Genomic DNA, 21,144 nt, shown 5'->3' with positions numbered 1-21,144 from the left:
GTAGCCTGGGAAAGCAGTAGAAGATGGACAGGTCCTTGGGCCCTGCACCCACGTGGGAGACCTGGAAGAAGCTCCTGGCTTCAGATCGGCACAGCTCCAGCTGTAGTGGCCATCTGGGGAGTGAACCAGTGGAAGACCTTTCTCTCTAACTCTGTCTTTCAAATAAATACATAAATCTTTTTTAAAAATTAGCCTGCTATAGGTTTATTGGAATTTGAGTCCCCCCTGCAGTTGCTATGGCAGGGCCAGACCAAATTTTGCGGGCCGTACACGGCCCACAGCTGGACATGTCCCACCCTGTTACAGTTTGAAAAGCATAACAAATCGCTGGAAAATCTGAAGAACTTCATGGCGGGGGTGGGGGGTGCCTTGGATCTGTAGAGCAAGAGCACCACCTATGCTTAATTTGGCAGAATTACATCTTACACAGAGCCATGGAAATATTAACTATGCATCACACTTTTTAAAGTGTTTTTTTTTTTTTTTTTTTTTTTTTTTTTTTTTAATTTGAAAGAGTGACAAAGAAACAAAAACAGAGAACTTCCATTGCTGGTTCATTCTGCAAATGCCTGCGACAGCTGGGGCCAGGCCAGGCCAAAGCCAGGAGCCCAGAACTCCATCAGGGTCTGCCAGGCGGACGGCGGGGACCCGCGTCCTTGCGCCCTCACCTGCTGCCTCCTAGGGCGTGCCGCAGCAGCAGCTGGCTTGGAGCAGGAGCGGGGCTCAAACGCAGGCGTCTCAGCGGCGACGCCACGCCCGCCCCGTGCACTTTTTGTTGCCATTCGTCTACAGCTTATTATTTTTTTAAGATTTATTTATATATTTTGTAAGTCAGAGTCACACACAGAGAGAAGGAGAGACAAAGACAGAGAGAGAGGTCTTACATCCGCCGGTTCACTCCCCAATTGGCTGCAACCGCCGGAGCTGAGCCAATCCGAAGCCAGGAGCCAGGAGCTTCTTCCAGGTCTCCCATGCGGGTGCAGGGACCCAAGGACCTGGGCCATCTCCTACTGCTCTCCCAGGCCACAGCAGAGAGCTGGATGGGAAGTGGAGCAGCCAGGACTCAGAACAGTGCCCATATGGGATGCCAGCACTGCAGGCGGCGGATTTACCCAGTACGCCACAGGGCTGGCCCTACTACAACTAATTTAAAGTCTCCCAATTCATGACTATGAGCTTAAATGACGACTATTAAGGGTGACTACCCAGGAAACTGTAGAACAAACTCGTACATTCTAGAGTGAAGGAAAACAAGGAACAAAGACACCAGCAAGCATTTATGATTCGGGAAGCCAAACGCAGTGAGAGGACATTCTGTTCCCAGAGCACTGGGTGGACTCCAAACACTGGAGGCTTCCTAGAGACACCACAGGACGTCCAGAGGTGACGCAAGGCAGAGTCTGGCTCACGGCACAAAGCGTCACACCACGCAGTTTAAAACCAAGGAGGGAAGCAGAAAGGCAGGAAAGAGAGAACGGGAAACCCTGCCTCCCGACTCAGCCGTGTCCCTGGACACCTCCCGTCGCCGACTCTCCCATCCCAGGGCCACCGCGCTGCCTGCAGCACTGTGCTTCTGACACCCACCCACAGCCTGCAGGTGGCGAAGTCTCCTCCAGAGACACGGATGAGGCAGACGGTGCAGGGAAGCACGGCAGGGCCCTGCGTACCTGGAGGCTGGGCGGCCATCAGGGCACCCCACAGGCCTGGTCCCACCCTTGGAGGGTGCCAGGCAATCATGGCTATGGCTATGAGAGAGAACACAACGGCTGTCACACCGCAGGAGACGCCGGGAAGGGGCACCGGGTGCAGGCACAGCACACTGCTCAAACACCTCCCAGGGCTGCGCCTGAGCCGGCCGCGAGATCGCAGACGTGAAGGTAGACGGCACGTGGCTGCAACACACAGCGCTTTATCAAGCAAGGCTCGGGACGACAGAGCACATTACAGTCCCCGGGCACACTCACAGAGGCAGCTACACTAAAAACTCAGCAAGAGTTGTGAAAAATGAGGAAGGGACTTCCAGGCTCAGCTCAGTGAAGGACTGGAGGCGCTGCCCTTATCTCCATGACAGAAAGCTGAAGCCACACCACACCGCCCCAGAGCGCGCAGGGATCGGCCCGCGCTCCCTCTCAGCCCCATGGCTCAGCCGCGCCGTGTCCCTCCTCCTGCCCCGATCACCCCTCACACCCACACGACCTGAGTGCCACGCAGACAGCAGTTAACACACTGCGCAGGGAACGGTGAGAGAGTCTGCATCTGTTCACGGCAGGCACTTTTTCCTGAACACTTTTTTTTAAAGATTTACTTATTTATTTGGAAGGTAGAATGAGAGAGAGAGCAAGAGACAGATTTTCTATCTGCTGGTTCCCTCCCTAAATAGCTGTAACTGACAGGTTACAGGCCAAAGCCAGGAGCCCAGAGCTGCATCCCGGTCTCCACGCGGGAGGCAGAGACCCGAGCACTTGGGCCACCTTCCACTGCCTTCCCAGACACATCAGCAGCACGTTTTTCCCAAATACTTTGGCCCACAGTTGTCTGAATCCCTGGACACAGAGCCCGTGGATAAGGGGGCCGACCCTGGAGCAAGAGTGACCATGTTCTGAACACTTGCAACTCACAAAAAGAGGAACCAACGCCAGCCAGGGCATCCGCAAGGGAAGGAGAAGTGGGGACGCTTCTGCCTCAGGCACCTGCACAGGGGAGAAACCGCACTTGACAGTGAACTTGAAAGGGGCCTTCAGGGAGCTGCCGATGTGCACTGGGAACCCTGCCGCCACTCTGAGAACCGTGAGGGATAACCAACAGACAAGGGAGCAAAACTGGCTCACACACTCCCAACCTAATCCTGAGACGGCAGAAGACAGAATAAGGGAAACAGAGCAGAAATACAGCCAACAGAAGACACCCAGTGAGACGTGGACTGAGACACCCAGGCTCGTTTTAAGTGTGCTTGGCTCAAATACACCTGTCACAACAGAGATGGCCGGGGTCGGCACTGTGGCGTAGCGGGTAAAGCTGCCACCTGCAGTGCTGGCATCCCACATGGGTACCGGTTTGAGTCCCGGCTGCTCCACTTCCAATCCAGCTCTCTGCTGTGGCCTGGGAAAGCAGTAGAAGACGGCCCAAGTCCTTGGGCCCCTGCACCCGCGTGGGAGAACCGGAGGAAGCTCCTGGCTTCAGATGGGCACAGCTCTGGCCATTGCGGCCACCTGGGGAGTGAACATCGGATGGAAGACCTCTCTCTGCCTCTTCTCTCTGTTACTTACAAAATCGATCTGTAAAAAAGAGAGAGAGAGAGATGGCCAAGACCCAACTACCTGTGTATGAGAAAATCACTTAACTGTAAAGATCTGCGCTAGAGGTAAGGGTGGAGAAGCAGGAGCAGCTGCAGGAACTCCACAGAGCAGCCTTCGGCACAGGAGAGCATCGGGACCAAGGGGTCACCCCTCCCAGACATGGGCCCCACCCACGTGTGTACTCAGAGGAGAAACAAACAATGTGGTACTGATGATGGAGACCGACCTTCCTCCACCAGAAACAGATCCATCAGAGAATCAGCAAGGACGAGAGCAGAGTCCACGCCCCTCAATCACGACAGACAGCATTCCTGGCCAATGTGTGCGCCAGAACAGCCATCAGCCATCATGACTATGCAATGCATGTTCTCAGACCACAGCGGAACTAAAGTGGCCCTCACCAACAGAAAGTTGGAAAATCCCTAAATACGTGGAGATTAAACAACACACTCCTAAAATCCTGTTGGTCAAAGAACTCTCGAGAGCTTTTTAAATGTTTTGAACTAAATGAAAATGAACACAGAGCTCTCCAGAAGCGAGGACGCTGCTCGGGAGCCCCTCCCTCCGCCCTGCAAGGCCCGGCAGCGGCGTCGGCTCCGGCGTCGGCTCCGCGTCCCACCCCGGGAGGCAGCAGTGACGGCTCAGGTACCTGGGTCCCTGCTGCCCACAGGGGAGACCTGGACGGAGTTCTCAGCTGCTGGCTCCGGGATGCCCACCCACAGCTGCTGCAGGCACTGGCAGAATGGACGAGCAAATGGGACTCTTTCTCTGTTTCCCTCTGTCTCTCAGACTTTCAAATAAATACAAATAAACAAAATTTAAAACTACATATATTCTAAATTTATATTTATATATACTGAAGTTTTATTTTTATTTATTTACTCTTCAAAATGTGTGGAATCCAGCAAAAGGGACTCCTACTGTGAAAAAGCACTGAATGAACGTATTAGAAAGAAGAAACCACAGAGAAAGAGCAACAACTAGAGCCCAAAGCAGGCAGGGAATGAAATAAAAACCAAAGTAAACATCACAGAAATTGGAAGCAGGGAAGCAGTAGAGTAAACCAAAAAACAGAAACCCGGTTCTTTGGAGAATGCAGGAAAATTCACAAAGGACAAATACATGGGCAATAAAAACATAAAATGAGGTTTAGTGTTTATTAGCAGCAAAGAGGAGCAAATGCTTCCTTTCGGTGTCCAAACCCGAGGACCTGCTTTCTGTCTGAGGACCCTGCAGAGGACAGGGACGGATGTGCAAACTCACACCTATCTACTGGAGAACAATTCTGCAAAGCACTGGTGAGTGAGCAGTCCACGTTCACACAGCCTGACTCGGTAACCACTGTCATAACTCCAGACAGCAACCTCAGGGCTGGTGGTGTGGTACAGCAGGTAGAGCCGCTGCCTGCAATGCTCATGTCCATCCCATATGGGCACAGGTTCAAGTCCCAGCTGGTCCACTTCTGATCCAGCTCTCTGCTATGGCCTGGGAAAGCTGTAGAAGATGGCCCGAGTCCTTAGGCCTCTGCTCCCACGTGGGAGACCCAGTTGAAGCTCCTGGCACTTGGCTTTGATCTGGCCCAGCCTTGGCCATTGCAACCATCTGGGGAGTGAAGCAGCAGGTGGAAGCATTCTCTAACTCTTTCAAATAAATACACTTAAAAAAAAGTAACCTAAAGTTGAACAAAAATGTGTCCAATAAGCTTATTATCATATTGCAAATATGAATGATATTTTAAAATTATTTGAATGTATCTAATTTATTTGAGAAGGAGACAGACAGACAGGAGAGAGGGAGACAGATCTCCCATGAGCTGATTCACTGCCCGAATGCCTACCATAGCCACATGGAAGCCAGGAACTCAGTGTGGGCCTCCCACATGCGTGCAGGGAGCCTTCCAGAGGGCGCAGCAGCAGGAAGCTGCACTGGGACCAGAGCTGGGACCAGAACCCAGGCTCTGCAATTTGGGAAGTGGGAGACAACCACTAGGCCAAAGGCCCAGCCTCAAAGAGGGACTCTGTGGGGTGCACAGCTGACCCCGCAGTTAGGAGCAGGCTCTGAGGCCGCGCCTGTCCCAGAATCCTCTTCTCTCCTCCCAACCCTTTAAAGTCCAAGAACCACTCCTCACTGCCAAGGGCTGGATGGGCCCAGAGGCCATGTGTATCTCAACCAAGGCACACACACAGCACACGTGGGTACCCAGTCAAAGATCAGAAGTTTGAATCCCAGCTGCTGCAGAGACGGAGCCGCAGCTGATCTGGACGAATCCTGGCTCCTCCCAGCTGGGCCCCCGCACGCTCCACTGCTCGAGAGCAGCTCGCAGGCTGGGCCCCCGACGGCCCTCGCAGAAGCCGAGCACGGGCTCCTCCAGGCCCCGAGCCGCCCGCTTCCTCCCTGACCCAGCGCTGTGTCCTTACGGGTCACCATAACAAGCCTTACTCTGGGCGTGGAGACCTGCTTCTCCCCACCAGCCAGGAACCCTGCAGCTGCAGCATGGACGGGGGCAAGGAGACACGGAAGCCATGAAGGTGGCGTGGGTTTCAGAGCCACACGTCAGTGAGCGCTAAGCTGGGGTCTCTGCCTTCCATGAAGACCACCCACGCCGACTACCGAGAGCCTGTGAACAAACTGTCAGGACACACAGGTACAGCAGGCACCCCACACCATGTGGGGACCCAGGACAGCAGTGAGCCGTCTCTGCTCTCTGGGTGGCTGGCGTGGGTAAGTTTTAGTCAAGTGTTCTCCCACCCAGAGAGAAGTAGAGGACTGGCAGTCCAGGGGCACCGGCGCCCGAGAGGCAGGAGCTGCACAGACGCCCCTTCCTGAACACCATCACTGACCTCCAGGCAATGAGGAAAGAGAAAGCCGAATGCCCAGGCAAGCTCATGCCTTACGGGCCTGAGACAGGCAAGGGCTCCCGAGGCCGGGGTCCCAGACCTTGTCATAGCCTCCTGGCCCGTAGCAGGGAACAGGACAGGACAGGGTCAGGCCAGGCTAGCACCCCCGACGTGACTGGAAAGACAGAAACCCAACCTATCTGTTCATGTTTCCTCCACTATCTTACATCAAAGACCCTCGAATGCTCAAGTTTGATTTACACATGACCAGGGTGCTGGCACATCGCTGCCATTACCAAATCACTCTGAATCCTGCGACAGGCCCAGCCCTGAGAGCACTCCCACCCGCGGGGGCCGTCCCTTGTGTGCACTTTCTGTGGGCAGCCACCGAAGACTCGTTTCGACGTGGCTGGCACATAGGCTGTGGACCCCAGGGCCTCAGTGCTGTGAGGAGCAGTCAGGATGGACAGGAGCAGGTGCACGGCCTGTGCAAACAGGGGCCTGGCCCAGGAGAGCGCCCTGTGAGAAGGCTGCTATCGCGACCTGCCAGAGGCCAGCTTGTCTGCCATGCAGGTGAAAGGTCCAGGTGGGCCCTCGGCTGACTGTCCATGGTGTCTGCAGCCAGGGGCCAGGCACAGTCACCACAAAAGAAGACACACGACAAGGGTGCTCAGGCTCCAGGCTCTGGCCACGGAAGGTGGGAGGAACAACACAGAACCCTGGCCCCAGAGTGGTGAGAGAACGAGGGAGGGTAGGGTGTGGACACGGGGGAGGGAGGACGGCCAGGGCACGGTGAGGGAGACAAGGTCCTGCCTCTCAGAGCACAAAGGCCACGCCTGTGCCCCCTTCCCACGGCAGCCTCCTGCCCTCTGCTCCAGCCCCTCTGGCGTGGTGCTGGGTGTGCCCCACTGCACTGTGGGCTCAGGGCCCCATACCCCAGATACCTGCAGGCCCAGTCCTGGCTCTACTCCCTGACCAAAGTGCCCTTTGTCACCACCCCCCACTGTCCTGTCACCCAAGGCCACCTACTGCATGGCTCTCCTGACCCGGAAGTTGTGTTTCTGTTTCTCCCTACTGGAGTGCGTGTCCCAAGACAGGGGGAGTTTCACAGATCCCTTACGTCTGGAAAGTGGGAGCCACGTATCTGCTGAGTGAACCACGGCCCCCGGTGCAGGCAGGTGCAGGCCAGAGGCCAGGGCTGTGTGGGAGGGAGGAGGGGCCGCAGGCAGGCACTGGCAGCTGCTGACGCTGCCTGCAAACCTCACTCTGAGACCAGCGTGCTGCGCTTCCCGCCGCGCGCACTCACAGCATTCGCAGGTTGTGCAGGGTGCGGTCGTCCTGGGAGAGCCACGGCCCCTTGTCACACTTGAGGTATTCGATGTCCTCCACCACCTAGGAGCAGATGCAGAATGCAAGTGAGCTCACGTTTTAATGCACTGCAAGCTGCCGCCATCTGGCAGGAAAAACCACACCAGCCACAAAAGCTGAGCTGGACGATCCTCCATTCACCGGCCAGCCGAGGGCCGCCCCACGCACGCTCGGGCAGCAGCGGTGCAGGCGCCGCCCCACAGGTGCGCGGAGAAAGGACACACAAGGCCGAAAGCCGGGGAGGGGCAGCCCACCCGGGACAGCCCACCCAGGGGCAGCCCACCCGTTTCTTCCCAGGCTGGTGCGCTCTGGAAGGCGCTCAGAGGGACGGTGTGACGGAGACGCTCTCTAAGGAGCCCAGCAATCGAAGTTCCATGGTCAGCGCAGTCTGGCCCTGACCGGCCAGAGGGGCAGCCCCGAAACAGGCCAAGCTCAGGGAGCGCACTCGAGAATGAACTCAGACAAGGCAGCCCCGAGGCAGCGGTGGCCTCGCCCACCGCTCGCCTGAAAGGAGACAGGAAGGAGACAGGCTGCGGAGGGAGGCCGCCAGGTCTCAGTGCGCGGGCAGCCGAGCCAGGACAGCGGGGCAAGCGCCAGGGCTTCAGGACAAAGGCACACACGTCCCCTCGGGAGGCAGCTGAGGTGCATTTCAGAGAGGTCCACTCAGAAGGGTGCCTCCTGTCCCGACGCCTCCACCCGCACCTCAATCCCAGGGCCCAAAACCTGTACTTGATCCTACAAGTTTTAAATTACGTGTTGTTCAGCTCTGGTTTGGTAACTTACGCTTAATACCAAGGGACTTCCAAAAACTTGGGGACAATGGGACTAAGAGTTTATTTTGATGACCAAAAAAAAAAAAAAAAAAAAAAGCTTAAAATTCATGGGTTTCCAAGAAGTGCACGGAAAATGCACACAAGGAAAACTCTATGCACGGATTTCAAAAATTTTTTGCTCCTAAATAAACGTATCTTTTATTTCTGTTTTTCACAAACTTTTTGAAGTACTGTCTCAGCTGTAACATACAATGCCAAATGGGAGTTCTTTGCCGTAATTCCCACTGTCCTCCACTCCGCCTTGTCCTTGAGACCGGACTTTGGGTGCAGACCCCACACCGGACATGCCTGCCTGCACCTGCCTGCTGCGGCTCCTCCCTAAGCCCGCACGAGCTCCGCCCTGACACCAGCCCTGCGCAGGACAGCGCTGCACCTGGAGACCAAGCCTTCCTGACGCACGCTTGTCCGTGGCAGGCCTCTGGCTACGCTCCCTGCACACAGCCGAGCCTGACCGGAACTCCACCAGGCGGCCATTTGAGAGCCGTCATTTCCAGACTGAGCCCGCCCCAGCAGTCCACCTGCAGCGTCACCACCTGACCAGCAACGTCGGGTGGACAGCCCAAGGCTCCTTTCCCGTTCACATCCGTAGATCAGACACTGAATTATTGCAAACAACGCGAAACCTCACGGCCGGGGACTGTTGATAACACGCTGATGCTTCTTCACGACATTGGAGTCGCTGGTTACCTGATTTACAAGATAATTACGTGAGTCAAATCTAAGGAAAACCACACGTTTTCGACCATTGTCTTACCTTGTCTGCGTCCTGGGCTTCCCTCGCATCGTACTGCAAAACCTCACATTTCTCACTGGAAGAAAAAGCAACAGGAACTGCAGCATCGGCTCCTCCCAGCCGCGGAGATGCTCCCAGGACCCAGGCCACTGACGCGCCCGCTCCTAACGCTCCACCGGCCCTGTGAGCGGGCCCTGAGCTGGCCCCCGGGACGCGCCACGGTGACCGGGGAGGGGCCGTCCCACGCCCCTGCAGGTGCGGATCCCTGGCTACACTGCCCCGAGGCCCAAGGTCGTGAGGCCACCGAACCCCAGCTGTCACAAGCCACGAGGAAGGAGAAAGGGGCCCAGCAGAGGCGGCCAGAGAGCAGCCACGCAGCACGGGGACCCGACAGCCGAGCTGCTGGGCCAAAGGCACCCTGCACACAGGGCAGCAGCAGCTCAGCGCCCACACTCCGAGGCCCTGGTCCGCACCGTGGAGTCACAGCGGTCTCAACAGGAAGGCAAGGGCCCTTCACGTCTGCACACTTCCTCCCCTTCCTCCCGGGTCTACACTTACGGTTCAGAGTCCTGCCTGTCCAGCCAGGGAAGAAATGAAACCCGCTCTGCCATCTACTCCAGGACCCCTGAGAGCAGGGACAACACAAGCAAGCCGAAACCTACCCATCCCCCCAGGAACGCGACTGAAACGTGCAGACGCCAGAGTGCACGCCCGCTCACCTCATCTCGGGGAGGAAGGTTTTCTTGTAGGCGTTCTCGATGTCCTGGAGATATGCAGCCGTGATCTTCATTTCATGAGGCTAGGCAGAGCAGAGAGGAAAGCAGGAGGCTACACCCACACTCGCCTTCCCCCGCCCGCACGTGCGGGGTGGGACGCAGGGTGCCCACGTCACAGAGCACCGCCGCCACCCGACCACAGGTGTGGAGCCCCCCGCAGGCTGAGACACACTCAGAACGGGGTGGGAGGAGGCCTCTGAGGAAGCCACATCCCAGGTCTTCCCTGAGGTCAGGCTATGCGAGAGCACGGGTGTAGGGGTGTGGCCTGCTCCTCGGGAGTGTGGAGGTGCGTGCAACACTGGCACATCCACCCTTAAACCAGGCCAATGTCACAAACTGGACTTCACCATACGTTCACTACTAAGAAGAAACATGGCAGAGGAGAGCCGACCGCTCAGCGGTCTACCGCCACCTGCAGGCCCAGCACTGACCCGGCACAGTGGCCACGTGTGCACCAACGCCAGACCCCAGGAGTGGTTTCCGTAAGGACTGGGCAGCAGGACAGTTCCAGTCTTTGTGACCCTTCCTGTCCTCTTAGGCACCTGGCACACGAGCCCCACCAAGAGGAGATCCTGGGTATGAGTGGCGTGAGTGACATCGGCCACGCATCACAAAATCGGTGATCTGTCTGTAAAGCTCCCTGATGAGCTGCGCCAAGTAACAAAAGGGTAAATGCAGGCTGGCCGGCAAAGGGGTCTGGTGTCCATAAACTTAACACACAACGGGAACACGGACCCACAGGCACGGGACGCAGCACTCCACCGTCGGCAACTCCAGCCGCTCTTCCGAGTTTGGACATTCCCAGCAATCACCCTAAAGCCTCGACTCCAGTTCAACTAGTGGCTCTTAGTCACTTCCAACTCGTTGTGGGAAAAGAGCAGGAGAGGACGGGGGCGGGGGGGTGCTCTCGGGAGCCTCCCCCACTCTGAGACGGCCCAGGCCTGGAGCAGCAGCCCCAACGGGAAACAGCACCAGGCCGCGCTCGGGCCTCCCTCCACCCACCAGGGCGCCCGCTGGCTGTGTCACTCTAGAGGCCACGACTTTATTTATTTGAATTAAATAACTGTGTGCCAGAGACAGAGAGAAAGCCAGACAGACAGATCTTCCATCTGCTGCTTCACTCCCCAAACGCGTTTTCAGGGCTGACTTATATTAAAACAACAAGGTAGGGCCTGTGTTGTGGCTTGGCAGGTAAAGCTGTCGCCTGCGACACTGGCATCCCAAATGGGTGTCACTTCTTGTCTCAGCTGCTCCACTTTTGATCCAGCGCCCTATAAATGCAACTAGGAAAGCAGTAGAAGATGACCCAAATGCCTGGGCCCTGCACCCACGTGGGAGGCCTGGAAGAAACTCCTGGCCCACTCCTGGCCACTGCAGCCAGCTGGGGAGTGAACCAGTGGACAGAAGCTTTCCCTCTCCCTCTCTCTTTTTCCATAAAAAATAAAACTCAAAAAAAATGAAAGATAACAAGGACGCACAAAGAGAACCTTGGCCTTTGATGTAAACCTGACTTACGTTTCCTTTCTTCTGAATGCGACTCTGGATCTCTGGCACAGGCACGTCGATGTAGATGGCCACGTGGGGGGGCAGGTACTCACAGATGGTGACCTTCTTCACCTGGTTGTAGTGCTCCACACCTGCCACAAGAGGGCGACCGTCACCCCGCATCCCACAGGGCACACACAGAGGGGCCCTCGTCACCCCACATCCCACAGGACACACACACGGAGGGGTCCTCGTCACCCCGCATCCCACAGGGCACACACAGAGGGCGACTCGTCACCCCACATCCCCACAGGGCAAACACAGAGGGGCCCTCGTCACCCCACATCTCCACAAGGGCACAGACAGAGGGCGACTCGTCACCCCACATCCCTACAGGGCACACACAGAGGGGCCCTCGTCACCCCACATCCTACAGGACACACACACAGAGGGGCCATCACCCCAAATCCCACAGGGCACACACAGAGGAGCCCTTGTCACCCTGCATCCCACAGGGCACACACAGAGGGGCCCCCATCACCCCACATCCCACAGGGCAAACACAGAGGGGCCCTCGTCACTCCACATCTCCACAAGGGCACACACAGAGGGGTCCTCGTCACCCCGCATCCCACAGGGCACACACAGAGGGGCCCCCATCACCCCACATCCCTACAGGGCACACACAGTGGGGCCCTCGTCACCCCGCATCCCCACGGGGCTAGCGCCCTGTGCTCCTCTTTGAGTAATGGACAAAGGCAAACAAACCCCAAGCCACACACCATCTGCCGATCTGTGCACGCGCAGGTGTGTGACGGTTCCAGTGCCACAGCGGCTGGGGGCTCACGGCACTGACAGCAGTGCTTGGCCGGCACCGCACAAGGGAAAGTATCAGACCCGAGAGGACAACTTCCAGGGTGAGGAGCACCAGGACTCGAGCTGTGATGTGGGAGCCATTTACCAGGGTGCAGCGTGTGTCAGCAAATGTCACCAGCTAGAGAACTACCTACCGGCTCAGACCTGGCAACAGAACAAAAGCGAAGGCAGCGAAGGCGGGGAGTACTCTACCGAAGCTGCAGCGGGCAGGCAGCGACCCGGCTCCAGCACCGCCGCTCCTAACCCCACTTTGGAGGCAATGTTGAGAGGCGCCACTGCCAACGTGAGCAACTGCAGAGGACCACACGGAGGACGGCACACCTGCCCCAGCACAACCTGCCGGACCCACCTCGCTTCCGTTTGCTGACTGTGACTGTGGGACTGTTCACACAGGACAGCACGATGCGCTGTTTGCTGGACCTTTAGCAGGCCAGTCCCCCCACCCCCAGTTCCATTCTCCCCCTTTCTCCTGCTCACGTGCCCACGTCTCGGGAGCCTCCACCTTGTCCTAGGCCATCCACGCAAGCAGCTGTCCTGCACCCGACACTGAAGTGACTCCTGCTAAAGGCAGGGATCACGCGCGGGCCTTTTCTGCTCCTGTCACGTCCACGTGACGTGGAAGAGCACCCCCTCCCACCCTCTTGCTCTCCTGTGCACCTGCCCACCCAGCTTCACTTCAGGGGCTCCACAGCCCCCGCAAGGGCACCCCCAGGAGTGAGGTCCCCTCTGGGCCCAGCACACACCCTACTCCAGGGGTTTTCCCAGGACAAAGCAGGCCCACGCTCAATGACGACCCCCAAACTGTCTCCAGCCCTGCATAGTCCTCGGGACACCAACACTCACCCACTGGCAGGCCTCTCCCACAGCCCCCCCCCCCCCCCATCTCGAGGGAACCACACTCCAGACGCCCAGAGGCGAAGTCACTTCTCAGCCTGCGGCCCTCCACAGCTCCTCCCAGGTGGCGTCCAGCTGGACACGCCCACTGCCCCTCTGCCCCCTTCCCCAGCAGGGCTGACTGCCCAGGCTTGCCTGGGGATCTGCCCTCACCACACACCCTCTAACACAACCACATCCTCCGCTGCCAAGTCTCCCGCGGCTCCCTAGCACTTCCAGGACAAAACACAACCATTGAGCCCTAAGGAGGCTCAGCCCCGCCCCAGCAGCCCCCCCCCCCCCCCCGCTGCCCCGGAGACGCCTTGCCCGGGGCTCCTCGCACTGAGTGGACTCCTCACAGCCAGGAACCTAAGCACAAGGAAGCCGCTGGTAGGTTTCACACCCTCCCTGCCAAGCCCTGTCTGTCATCCGTGTGTCGTGAGCACAAGGCAGCATTGCAGAAGCGCAGCTGGCCACCCAGTCTGCGCTCGGCACGGCCGTGGGATCGGTCTGGCAGAGCAAGGCCCAGGCGGACGGCCCCGAGTGCCCCAGGGCACAGGGCTCACACTCAGGAGCATCCCTTGCCTGCCGGGTCTCCCCATCCGCTAAGCACAACGCTCACCGTGACCTCCCAGATTCCGGCCGGGCCCACAGGCCTGGGACAGCCTCCTGGCCGCAGACGCTGCAACCTCGCCTCGACCCCAGACCTCCAGGCTGGCTGCAGCTACCCCGGGGGTCTTCATCTTCCCACCCACCACAAGGCAAAGCCTCAGCAATGCCCCACCTCTGACTACTGTCCTAAGAACCTGAGAGCTGGGGCAAAGCCCCCACCTGCGATGCCAGCATCCCATGGGTGCCAGGTGGACTCCTGCTCCACTTCCCATCCAGCTCCTTGCTAATGGCCCAAGAAAAACATCAGAAGAAGGCCCAAGTGTTTGAGCCCCTGCCACCCACATGAGACCCGGATGAAGCTCCAGAGTTCGCCCTGGCCCAGTGCTGGCTGTCACAGCCCATCTGGGGAAGGAACCAGCGGATGGAAGAGCTCTCCCTGTCTCTGCCTCCTCCTCTGTAACTCAGACGTTCAGAATAAAGAAATAAATCCTTAGGGAAAAAAAGACCGAGAGGAGCAAGATGGGGCGATGGCAGCTACTGGCAGGGGCAGGGAAGTCCAGACCTCCTGACTCCACAGAGAACCTGCAGGGTTCAGTGGCTGCGGGCTGCACCAAGGACTGGGGTGTTCCTGGGAGGGCTGTCTGAGGAGGGAACCCCACTTGCTTCCACAGGAGGTAGAAGGACAAGGGACAACGTGTGCAGGGAACCCCACTTGCTTCCACAGGAGGTAGAAGGACAAGGGACAGCGTGTGCAGGGGGCGCGGCGGAGGAAGCGCAGGCAGCCCCCTCCCTGCTGTGGGAATGCATTCCGTGTGCGGGACACGTGGGGAGCACCCGCACGACTCACACTGCTTGCGGATGTAGCCCTGGCTGTGCATGGCCTCCACGAAGACGAAGTCACTGTAGATGGAGCGCTCCAACACCACGCCTTGTCCTGGGCACAAGCAGAGATCACCGTCAGAGCAGCACTCCAACCCAGAAACAGGAAGCCCACTCATCCACAGACCCGTTCCCAAGCGGTGACGGCCCTCCAGCTCCTGGAAACACAGCGCCCCCTCCAGGCAGTCAGCGACACATAGGAAGTGAGCTTGTTCTGAAGGGTCCACTCACACTCCCTGTGCCCACCGCACCCTGCTCCCCACGCCGCGGCCCAGTCACCATCTCCTCCTCACCTCTGGCCGCTCTTGCCCCAAGGCTGCCCCCCGGGGGTCACAGGGACACCTCCCAACTTAGGCCAGATGGTGCCCCTCCGGCCCAGCCTCTAGGGAAATGCTGTCCCTGCGGGGGCCTGGTTTCTACTCCCCCAGCCTTGCTCACTGAGCTCCTGCCAGTGACTCCCCGAGGACGACGCACACAGCCCAGGCACAAGCCCTCCGCAGTGGGCCCTGTGATCACAAACGGGACTGAGCAGACCCCTAACCCGGCCATCTGACAGCTGCGCCCGCCTCCTCAGAGCACCTGCCACTCACTTGTTACCTGCTGCACCTGTCTGCACAGTCAGCCTTCAGCCCCTAACTCCTGCGACACCACAGGCTCCTGGAGCAGGCCTGCACACAGCACGCACCTGCTACACACGCAGCGACTAAATCAATGCAGCACAAAAGGAAACAGGCACGTTTGCGTGAACTGAAGTACTGAGCAGGCAGAAGACACGGGTGACTCTAAAGTGGGGGGAGCAGAGCACCAGGGTCAGCTCCACACCCCTGCCACGGCTCAGACGCGCTGTCCTGGGCGGACACCAGAGGGCAGGCCACGGCCCACACTTTTCTCAGAGCAACACTAACCAAGACAGGGGCTCACACTGAGTAATGAAACAGTGAAAGCGGGACACCAGCAAGGCGCCCTGGGTGTGTGGACTCGGGCCACAGGCACAGGGCCCTGGCAGCACGGGCAGCCCCAAGTCTGACCCAGCTCCTCGGGTCCCAGGGCTTTCTCGAAAACACATCCTCGGGCTGGCAGTGTGCCCTAAGACACCACATCCTGATCAAGTGCAGGGCTTCAAGTCCCCGCTCCCTTCCGCCTCCAGCCTCCTGCTAGCGTGCACCCGGAGAGGCAGCAGCCACGGCTCAGGTACCCGCGTCACTGTCTGCTGGGTGGGAGACTTGGACTGAGTGCCCAACTCCCGGCTTTAGCACAGCCCAGCCCTGGCCAATGCAGGCATTTGGGGAATGGACCAGCAGAGGAGAACTTTCTCAAATAAGCCAATTAATAATTTTTAAAAAATACCTTCTTGTCCTCCCAGCTCAGACACCGTGAACTCCAGTAGCAGCCAAGAATGTCAAAGCCGACCAAGAGCTCTCACATCAACCCGTGTAACCCCCACTGCCTCACACGCCCCTCACTGTCCCCTGCCCCGACGTGCACACCAGTCCCACAAAAACACCCACCCGCCTCCCTCTGCCCACACGCACCCCCATAAAAGCCCACCCACTGCCCTCTGCCCCCCAAAGCCCACCCGCCTCCCTCTGCCCACACGCACCCCTGTAAAAGCCCACCCACTGCCCTCTGCCCCCCAAAGCCCACCCGCCTCCCTCTGCCCACACGCACCCCTGTAAAAACCCACCCACTGCCCTCTGCCCACACACGCACCCCTGTAAAAGCCCACCCACTACCCTCTGCCCACACACGCACCCCTGTAAAAGCCCACCCACTGCCCTCTGCCCACACACGCACCCCTATAAAAGCCCACCCACTGCCCTCTGCCCACACACGCACCCCTGTAAAAGCCCACCCACTGGCCTCTGCCCACACACACACCCCTATAAAAGCCCACTCACTGGCCTCTGCCCACACACGCACCCCTATAAAAGCCCACCCACTGGCCTCTGCCCACACACGCACCCCTATAAAAGCCCACTCACTGGCCTCTGCCCAGGCCTCTGCTGCCTTCTGCCCCGCAGGCACCATCAGCCTCCGCCTCTGAGCCCAGCGCCGCCACGGCACAGAGGCTGTGCCCAAGCACGCAGTGCATCTGTTCGGTTCCCAGGGTGTTTTGGGGGTCGGCCGGCTGAACTCTGACCTCATCTGCACACACAGCCCATGGCCTGCCCTCTCCATTTCCTAACTTTGTTTCCTGATTACCGTGCCCACCTCCCGGACTTCGGACGCACCCTACCCAAGTGTAGAGCCCTGGTTCGGCTTTCCCCTCCAGGGACACACGGCCCTCCACCACGCGGGCCCCGGACCCTGGGCGCCCCTTCCCCCATGCACACGGCCCTCTCGTGCTTTCTGCCCGTGGTTGTAGGTGAGCCCCCGCTGCCCCTCAGCCTATCACACACGCCCACTCCGGAGTGCGGTCCCACCTCCTCCCTGCGGCTGCAGGGCTCTCCTTCGCCCTCGCTCTCACACATCCCACGGATGCGCTCAGGCCATGGCCTGAAACCTCCACAGGATCCCTCAGTCCTGCTCCAGTCCAGTGGATCTGGAAGCAGCAGTGGCAGGGACCTGACTGGAAGACGGCGCTCGCCTCCCGAAACCCTTGAAGAACGGCTGTAGTTCACAGCAATTCAAACAGGCGAGCCGGGCAGCGGGCTGGGCGGGCGCACACCTGTGCTCAGCAGGTGCTCCAGGGCGTCCGCGTACTGCAGCAGGCGGCTGGCGTACAGCCAGGACTGCAGGCGGTAGCTGTTGCCGTCGTTGCTCTTCGGGTCATCATAAAATTTCTCCAAGCTACAGCCGCCACTAAACTGGAGATCAAGGGGTCTTCCGTCTCCTGTGGTGCTGTCGGCGTAATGGATCCCCGCCTCCGGGAAGTGCTTTAAGCCTGAGGAGAGAGCACCTGGTGAAGCCGGCTGTGGGTCACCCCCAGGGGCGCGCCTCGCGGATGACGCCAACAAAGGCCAGCTGAACCCCACCCCCACCCCCACACCGGCTCCGGCCACCTGCCAGTCAGGATGCACCGGAGCGGGTAACACGGCCGGCGGCAAGCCTGAGGCGTGTGTATCAGGCAGACGTGTGAGCCAAAGGGCTGCGCTGGGCCTCTGTACCGACTCCTCCTGAGAGGACGGGTCCCTGCTACGCCAGCAGCAGCTGCAGGCAAACCCCCCAGAGGGCACAGTGGACCAGGATGTGGGACACGGGCACAGACCCGGGACACGGGCACGGACCCGGGACACGGGCATGGACCCGGGACACGGGCACAGACCCGGGACACGGGCACGGACCCTGGACACGGGCACAGACCCGGGACACGGGCACAGACCCTGGACACGGGCACACACCCTGGCCGTGCCAGTTCACCACCTGCAACGGACAGCAGCCTCGCTCTGGCTCTAGCCAACAGCCCACAGGCAAGGCTCTGCTCCCCGGGCCAGACAAAACTCCATCAAACTGCCAACCAGCACGCCTGTTCTCCCCAGATCTGAAAGGCTAAAAACAGCTTTTCCATAAGCATTTGAGGATTTTATGAAATCCCGCCGAGCGGACACTGGTAAGCCCTCGTGCACCCGCAGGAGCCATTCTGCCCGACTCAGATGCCTACCCAGCTTCTCTGCGATCTGCTCTGCGAGCTTGCCTTTTCCGGAACATATATTGCCATCTACCGTTATCACTTTGCTGGATTCTGTCCACTTTTTGGAGGTTTTTTCTCCAAGTATGAAGGCCAGAGGTCCATATTTCAGCCTGCACGGGGCATGGGTGTGCACTCCGCCCTGGAAGGAACAGCATCGTGTGAGCATTCTGCTTACAGGCGCCGCAACCCCGCGGCCAGACACCCCTCTCACAGGGGAGAGTCCCCCCTTCCCCTCCATCACCACGCACAGATGAGAGTCCCCCCCTTCCCCCTCCATCACCACGCACAGATGAGAGTCCCCCCCCTTCCCCTCCATCACCACGCACAGATGAGAGTCCCCCCCCTTCCCCCTCCATCACCACGCACAGATGAGAGTTCCCCCCTTCCCCCTCCATCACCACGCACAGATGAGAGTCCCCCCTTCCCCCTCCATCACCACGCACAGATGAGAGTCCCCCCCTTCCCCCTCCATCACCACGCACAGATGAGAGTCCCCGTCCCCCCACCATCATCGCTCACAGGGGAGAGTTCCCCTCCCCCATCACTCACAGGGGAGAGTCCCCCTCCCCTTCCCCTCCATCACCACGCACAGATGAGAGTCCCCCCCTTCCCCCTCCATCACCACGCACAGATGAGAGTCCCCCCCTTCCCCCTCCATCACCACGCACAGATGAGAGTCCCCCCCTTCCCCCTCCATCACCACGCACAGATGAGAGTCCCCCCCTTCCCCCTCCATCACCACGCACAGATGAGAGTCCCCCCCTTCCCCCTCCATCACCACGCACAGATGAGAGTCCCCCTCCCCCCTCCATCACCACGCACAGATGAGAGTCCCCCTCCCCCCTCCATCACCACGCACAGATGAGAGTCCCCCCTCCCCCTCCATCACCACGCACAGATGAGAGTCCTCCCCTTCCCCCTCCATCACCACGCACAGATGAGAGTCCCCTCCCCTTCCCCCTCCATCACCACGCACAGATGAGAGTCCCCGTCCCCCCCCATCATCATTCACAGGGGAGAGGCCCCCTCCCGCTCTCCCCCTCCCCCTCCCCCATCGCTCACAGGGGAGAGGCCCCCCAGCTCCACAATGGCACAGAAAATCCTAACTCCTCCACCTCTGGAAGCGGCAGCACTTCCCCTGCTGCACTGAGGCTGAGGGCTCCCTCCCGTCTCCGAGGAGGGGGAGACCTGCTCACTGCCGGCCCCACATTGCCAACCTGTTCTGCATTCACATACGTTAATGCAAACAAGGAAGCTCCGCACACCCGAGAAGCCGCAGCCGCAGCGGTGCACAGCGCAGAGGGAACGCCAGGCGAGCCCAGCCTCGTCTGTGCAGCCGTCTGGGCCATCAGAAGCCACCCGCGCTACAAAGCAACCAAAGACTACAACAAGGACACGAGGCTCCTTCCCGTGCCAAGCTGGGAGATACCTGATGATGCAGTGCGAGGACAAGGCAGTGCCCACCTTCACACTGCTAACGAGACCCCCAGGCCTACGGCATCGGGGCCACCACAAGCGGAACACACGATCCTTGTGAAGATTCGCTGTACACTCCGTGAAACAGGGCCTGCGGCACAACGTCCAATGACAGAGCGCAGGGAAAACAACCAGGCGACAGTCACGCCCTGGAACACCGAGTGTCACAGACCACAGACCCAGGACTGCAATGCTCACTTCCTGGATCGCAGCAGGGTGGGGAGAAGGCACGTTACAAAAAACGCAAGGCAGACACGCAACCCAACGCGACGGGCAAACGATCCACGCGGAGCTCACGGAAGCGGACCCGCAAAGCCGAGGCTCTGAGCAAGCGCACCGGAAGCATGTGAGGACGCCGAGGACGCCCCGGCTGCTGGCGGGAACCCCGCGGCACCCTCACGCTGGCAGAGGGCTCGCGGTCTGTTCGCAAACCACAAGCTTACTCTACGACTGTCATCATGCCCCCAGGCCCACTGACAGGAAAAGGTGTTTCCAGAAGAAACGGGCGTGTGTGGAACTACAGTTTTATCCCTGGCTGTCAAAACGGGAAGCAACCACGGTGCCCCGCCAGGTCTGCAGGGACGGCACAGGGACAGCACCCAGCAGGTACCCAGCCACAGACGAGAGCACCCTAACCGGACGCTTCAGGGAACGCCGCGTCTGCAGCTCACGCACGCTACCAGACCCAGCGAACAGCACCAGGGACAGCACCCAGCAGGTACCCAGCCACAGAGGAGAGCACTCTAACCGGACGCTTCAGGGAACGCCGCGTCTGCAGCTCACGCACACTACCAGACCCAGCAAACAGCACCAGGGACAGCACCCAGCAGGTACCCAGCCACAGACGAGAGCACCCTAACCAGACGCTTCAGGGAACGCCGCGTCTGCAGCTCACGCACACTACCAGACCCAGCGAACAGCACCAGGGACAGGAACAAGGTCAGCAGTCGGCAGGGAGCAGGGAGGAGAGCGGGGCATGCTGGGAAAAGCCCAGGGGCACTGAGGGCCGTGAAGCCACGCTGAGGACGCGTCACACATTCCCGAGACAACAGAGCCTCCCAGCACGGAGCACACACAGCAGTGCAGTGAGAACGATGCATGCAGGCAGAGGGCTCCCAAAACCAAACGCAGACTGCGACGAAATAACCAGCGTGTTCAAATACCAGGAATGGGGGGGCCCATAACCAGCCGTGTTCAAATACCAGGAATGGGAGGGCCATAACCAGCGTGTTCAAATACCAGGAATGGGGGGGGGCATAACCAGCCGTGTTCAAATACCAGGAATGGGAGGGCCATAACCACCGTGTTCAAATACCAGGAATGGGGGGGGGGGGCATAACCAGCCGTGTTCAAATACCAGGAATGGGGGGGCCCATAACCAGCGTGTTCAAATACCAGGAATGGGGGGGGGGGACAGGGCGAGGCTGCGATTCCTGCCCCGTGTCGGAGTGCCTGCTTTGTCCTGGGTC

General features: G+C 59.3%; 1 protein-coding gene across 2 annotated transcripts in view; it reads right to left on the bottom strand.

The window, feature by feature from the left end:
* The window catches only part of NDUFA10 (NADH:ubiquinone oxidoreductase subunit A10), a 45,514-nt gene that overhangs the window by 22,159 nt on the left and 2,211 nt on the right, over nucleotides 1-21,144 (bottom strand). For both annotated transcript variants that reach the window (XM_051840752.3, XM_051840753.3), the window contains exons 2-8: nucleotides 18,170-18,338; nucleotides 17,237-17,452; nucleotides 14,537-14,623; nucleotides 11,359-11,480; nucleotides 9,787-9,866; nucleotides 9,089-9,143; nucleotides 7,440-7,525 (exon numbers count right to left, since the gene is read on the bottom strand). In XM_051840752.3, coding sequence (XP_051696712.1) covers nucleotides 7,440-7,525; nucleotides 9,089-9,143; nucleotides 9,787-9,866; nucleotides 11,359-11,480; nucleotides 14,537-14,623; nucleotides 17,237-17,452; nucleotides 18,170-18,338 — 815 coding nt within the window. The remainder of the gene's footprint in view (nucleotides 1-7,439; nucleotides 7,526-9,088; nucleotides 9,144-9,786; nucleotides 9,867-11,358; nucleotides 11,481-14,536; nucleotides 14,624-17,236; nucleotides 17,453-18,169; nucleotides 18,339-21,144) is intronic.

This window comes from Oryctolagus cuniculus, chromosome 3 (assembly GCF_051225735.1).
Source record: "Oryctolagus cuniculus isolate XC-2025 breed Fujian yellow rabbit chromosome 3, ASM5122573v1, whole genome shotgun sequence".
Taxonomy (NCBI): domain Eukaryota; kingdom Metazoa; phylum Chordata; class Mammalia; order Lagomorpha; family Leporidae; genus Oryctolagus; species Oryctolagus cuniculus.
The sequence above is the reverse complement of the archived record's forward strand: the minus strand, read 5'-3'. Positions and strand labels throughout refer to the sequence as shown.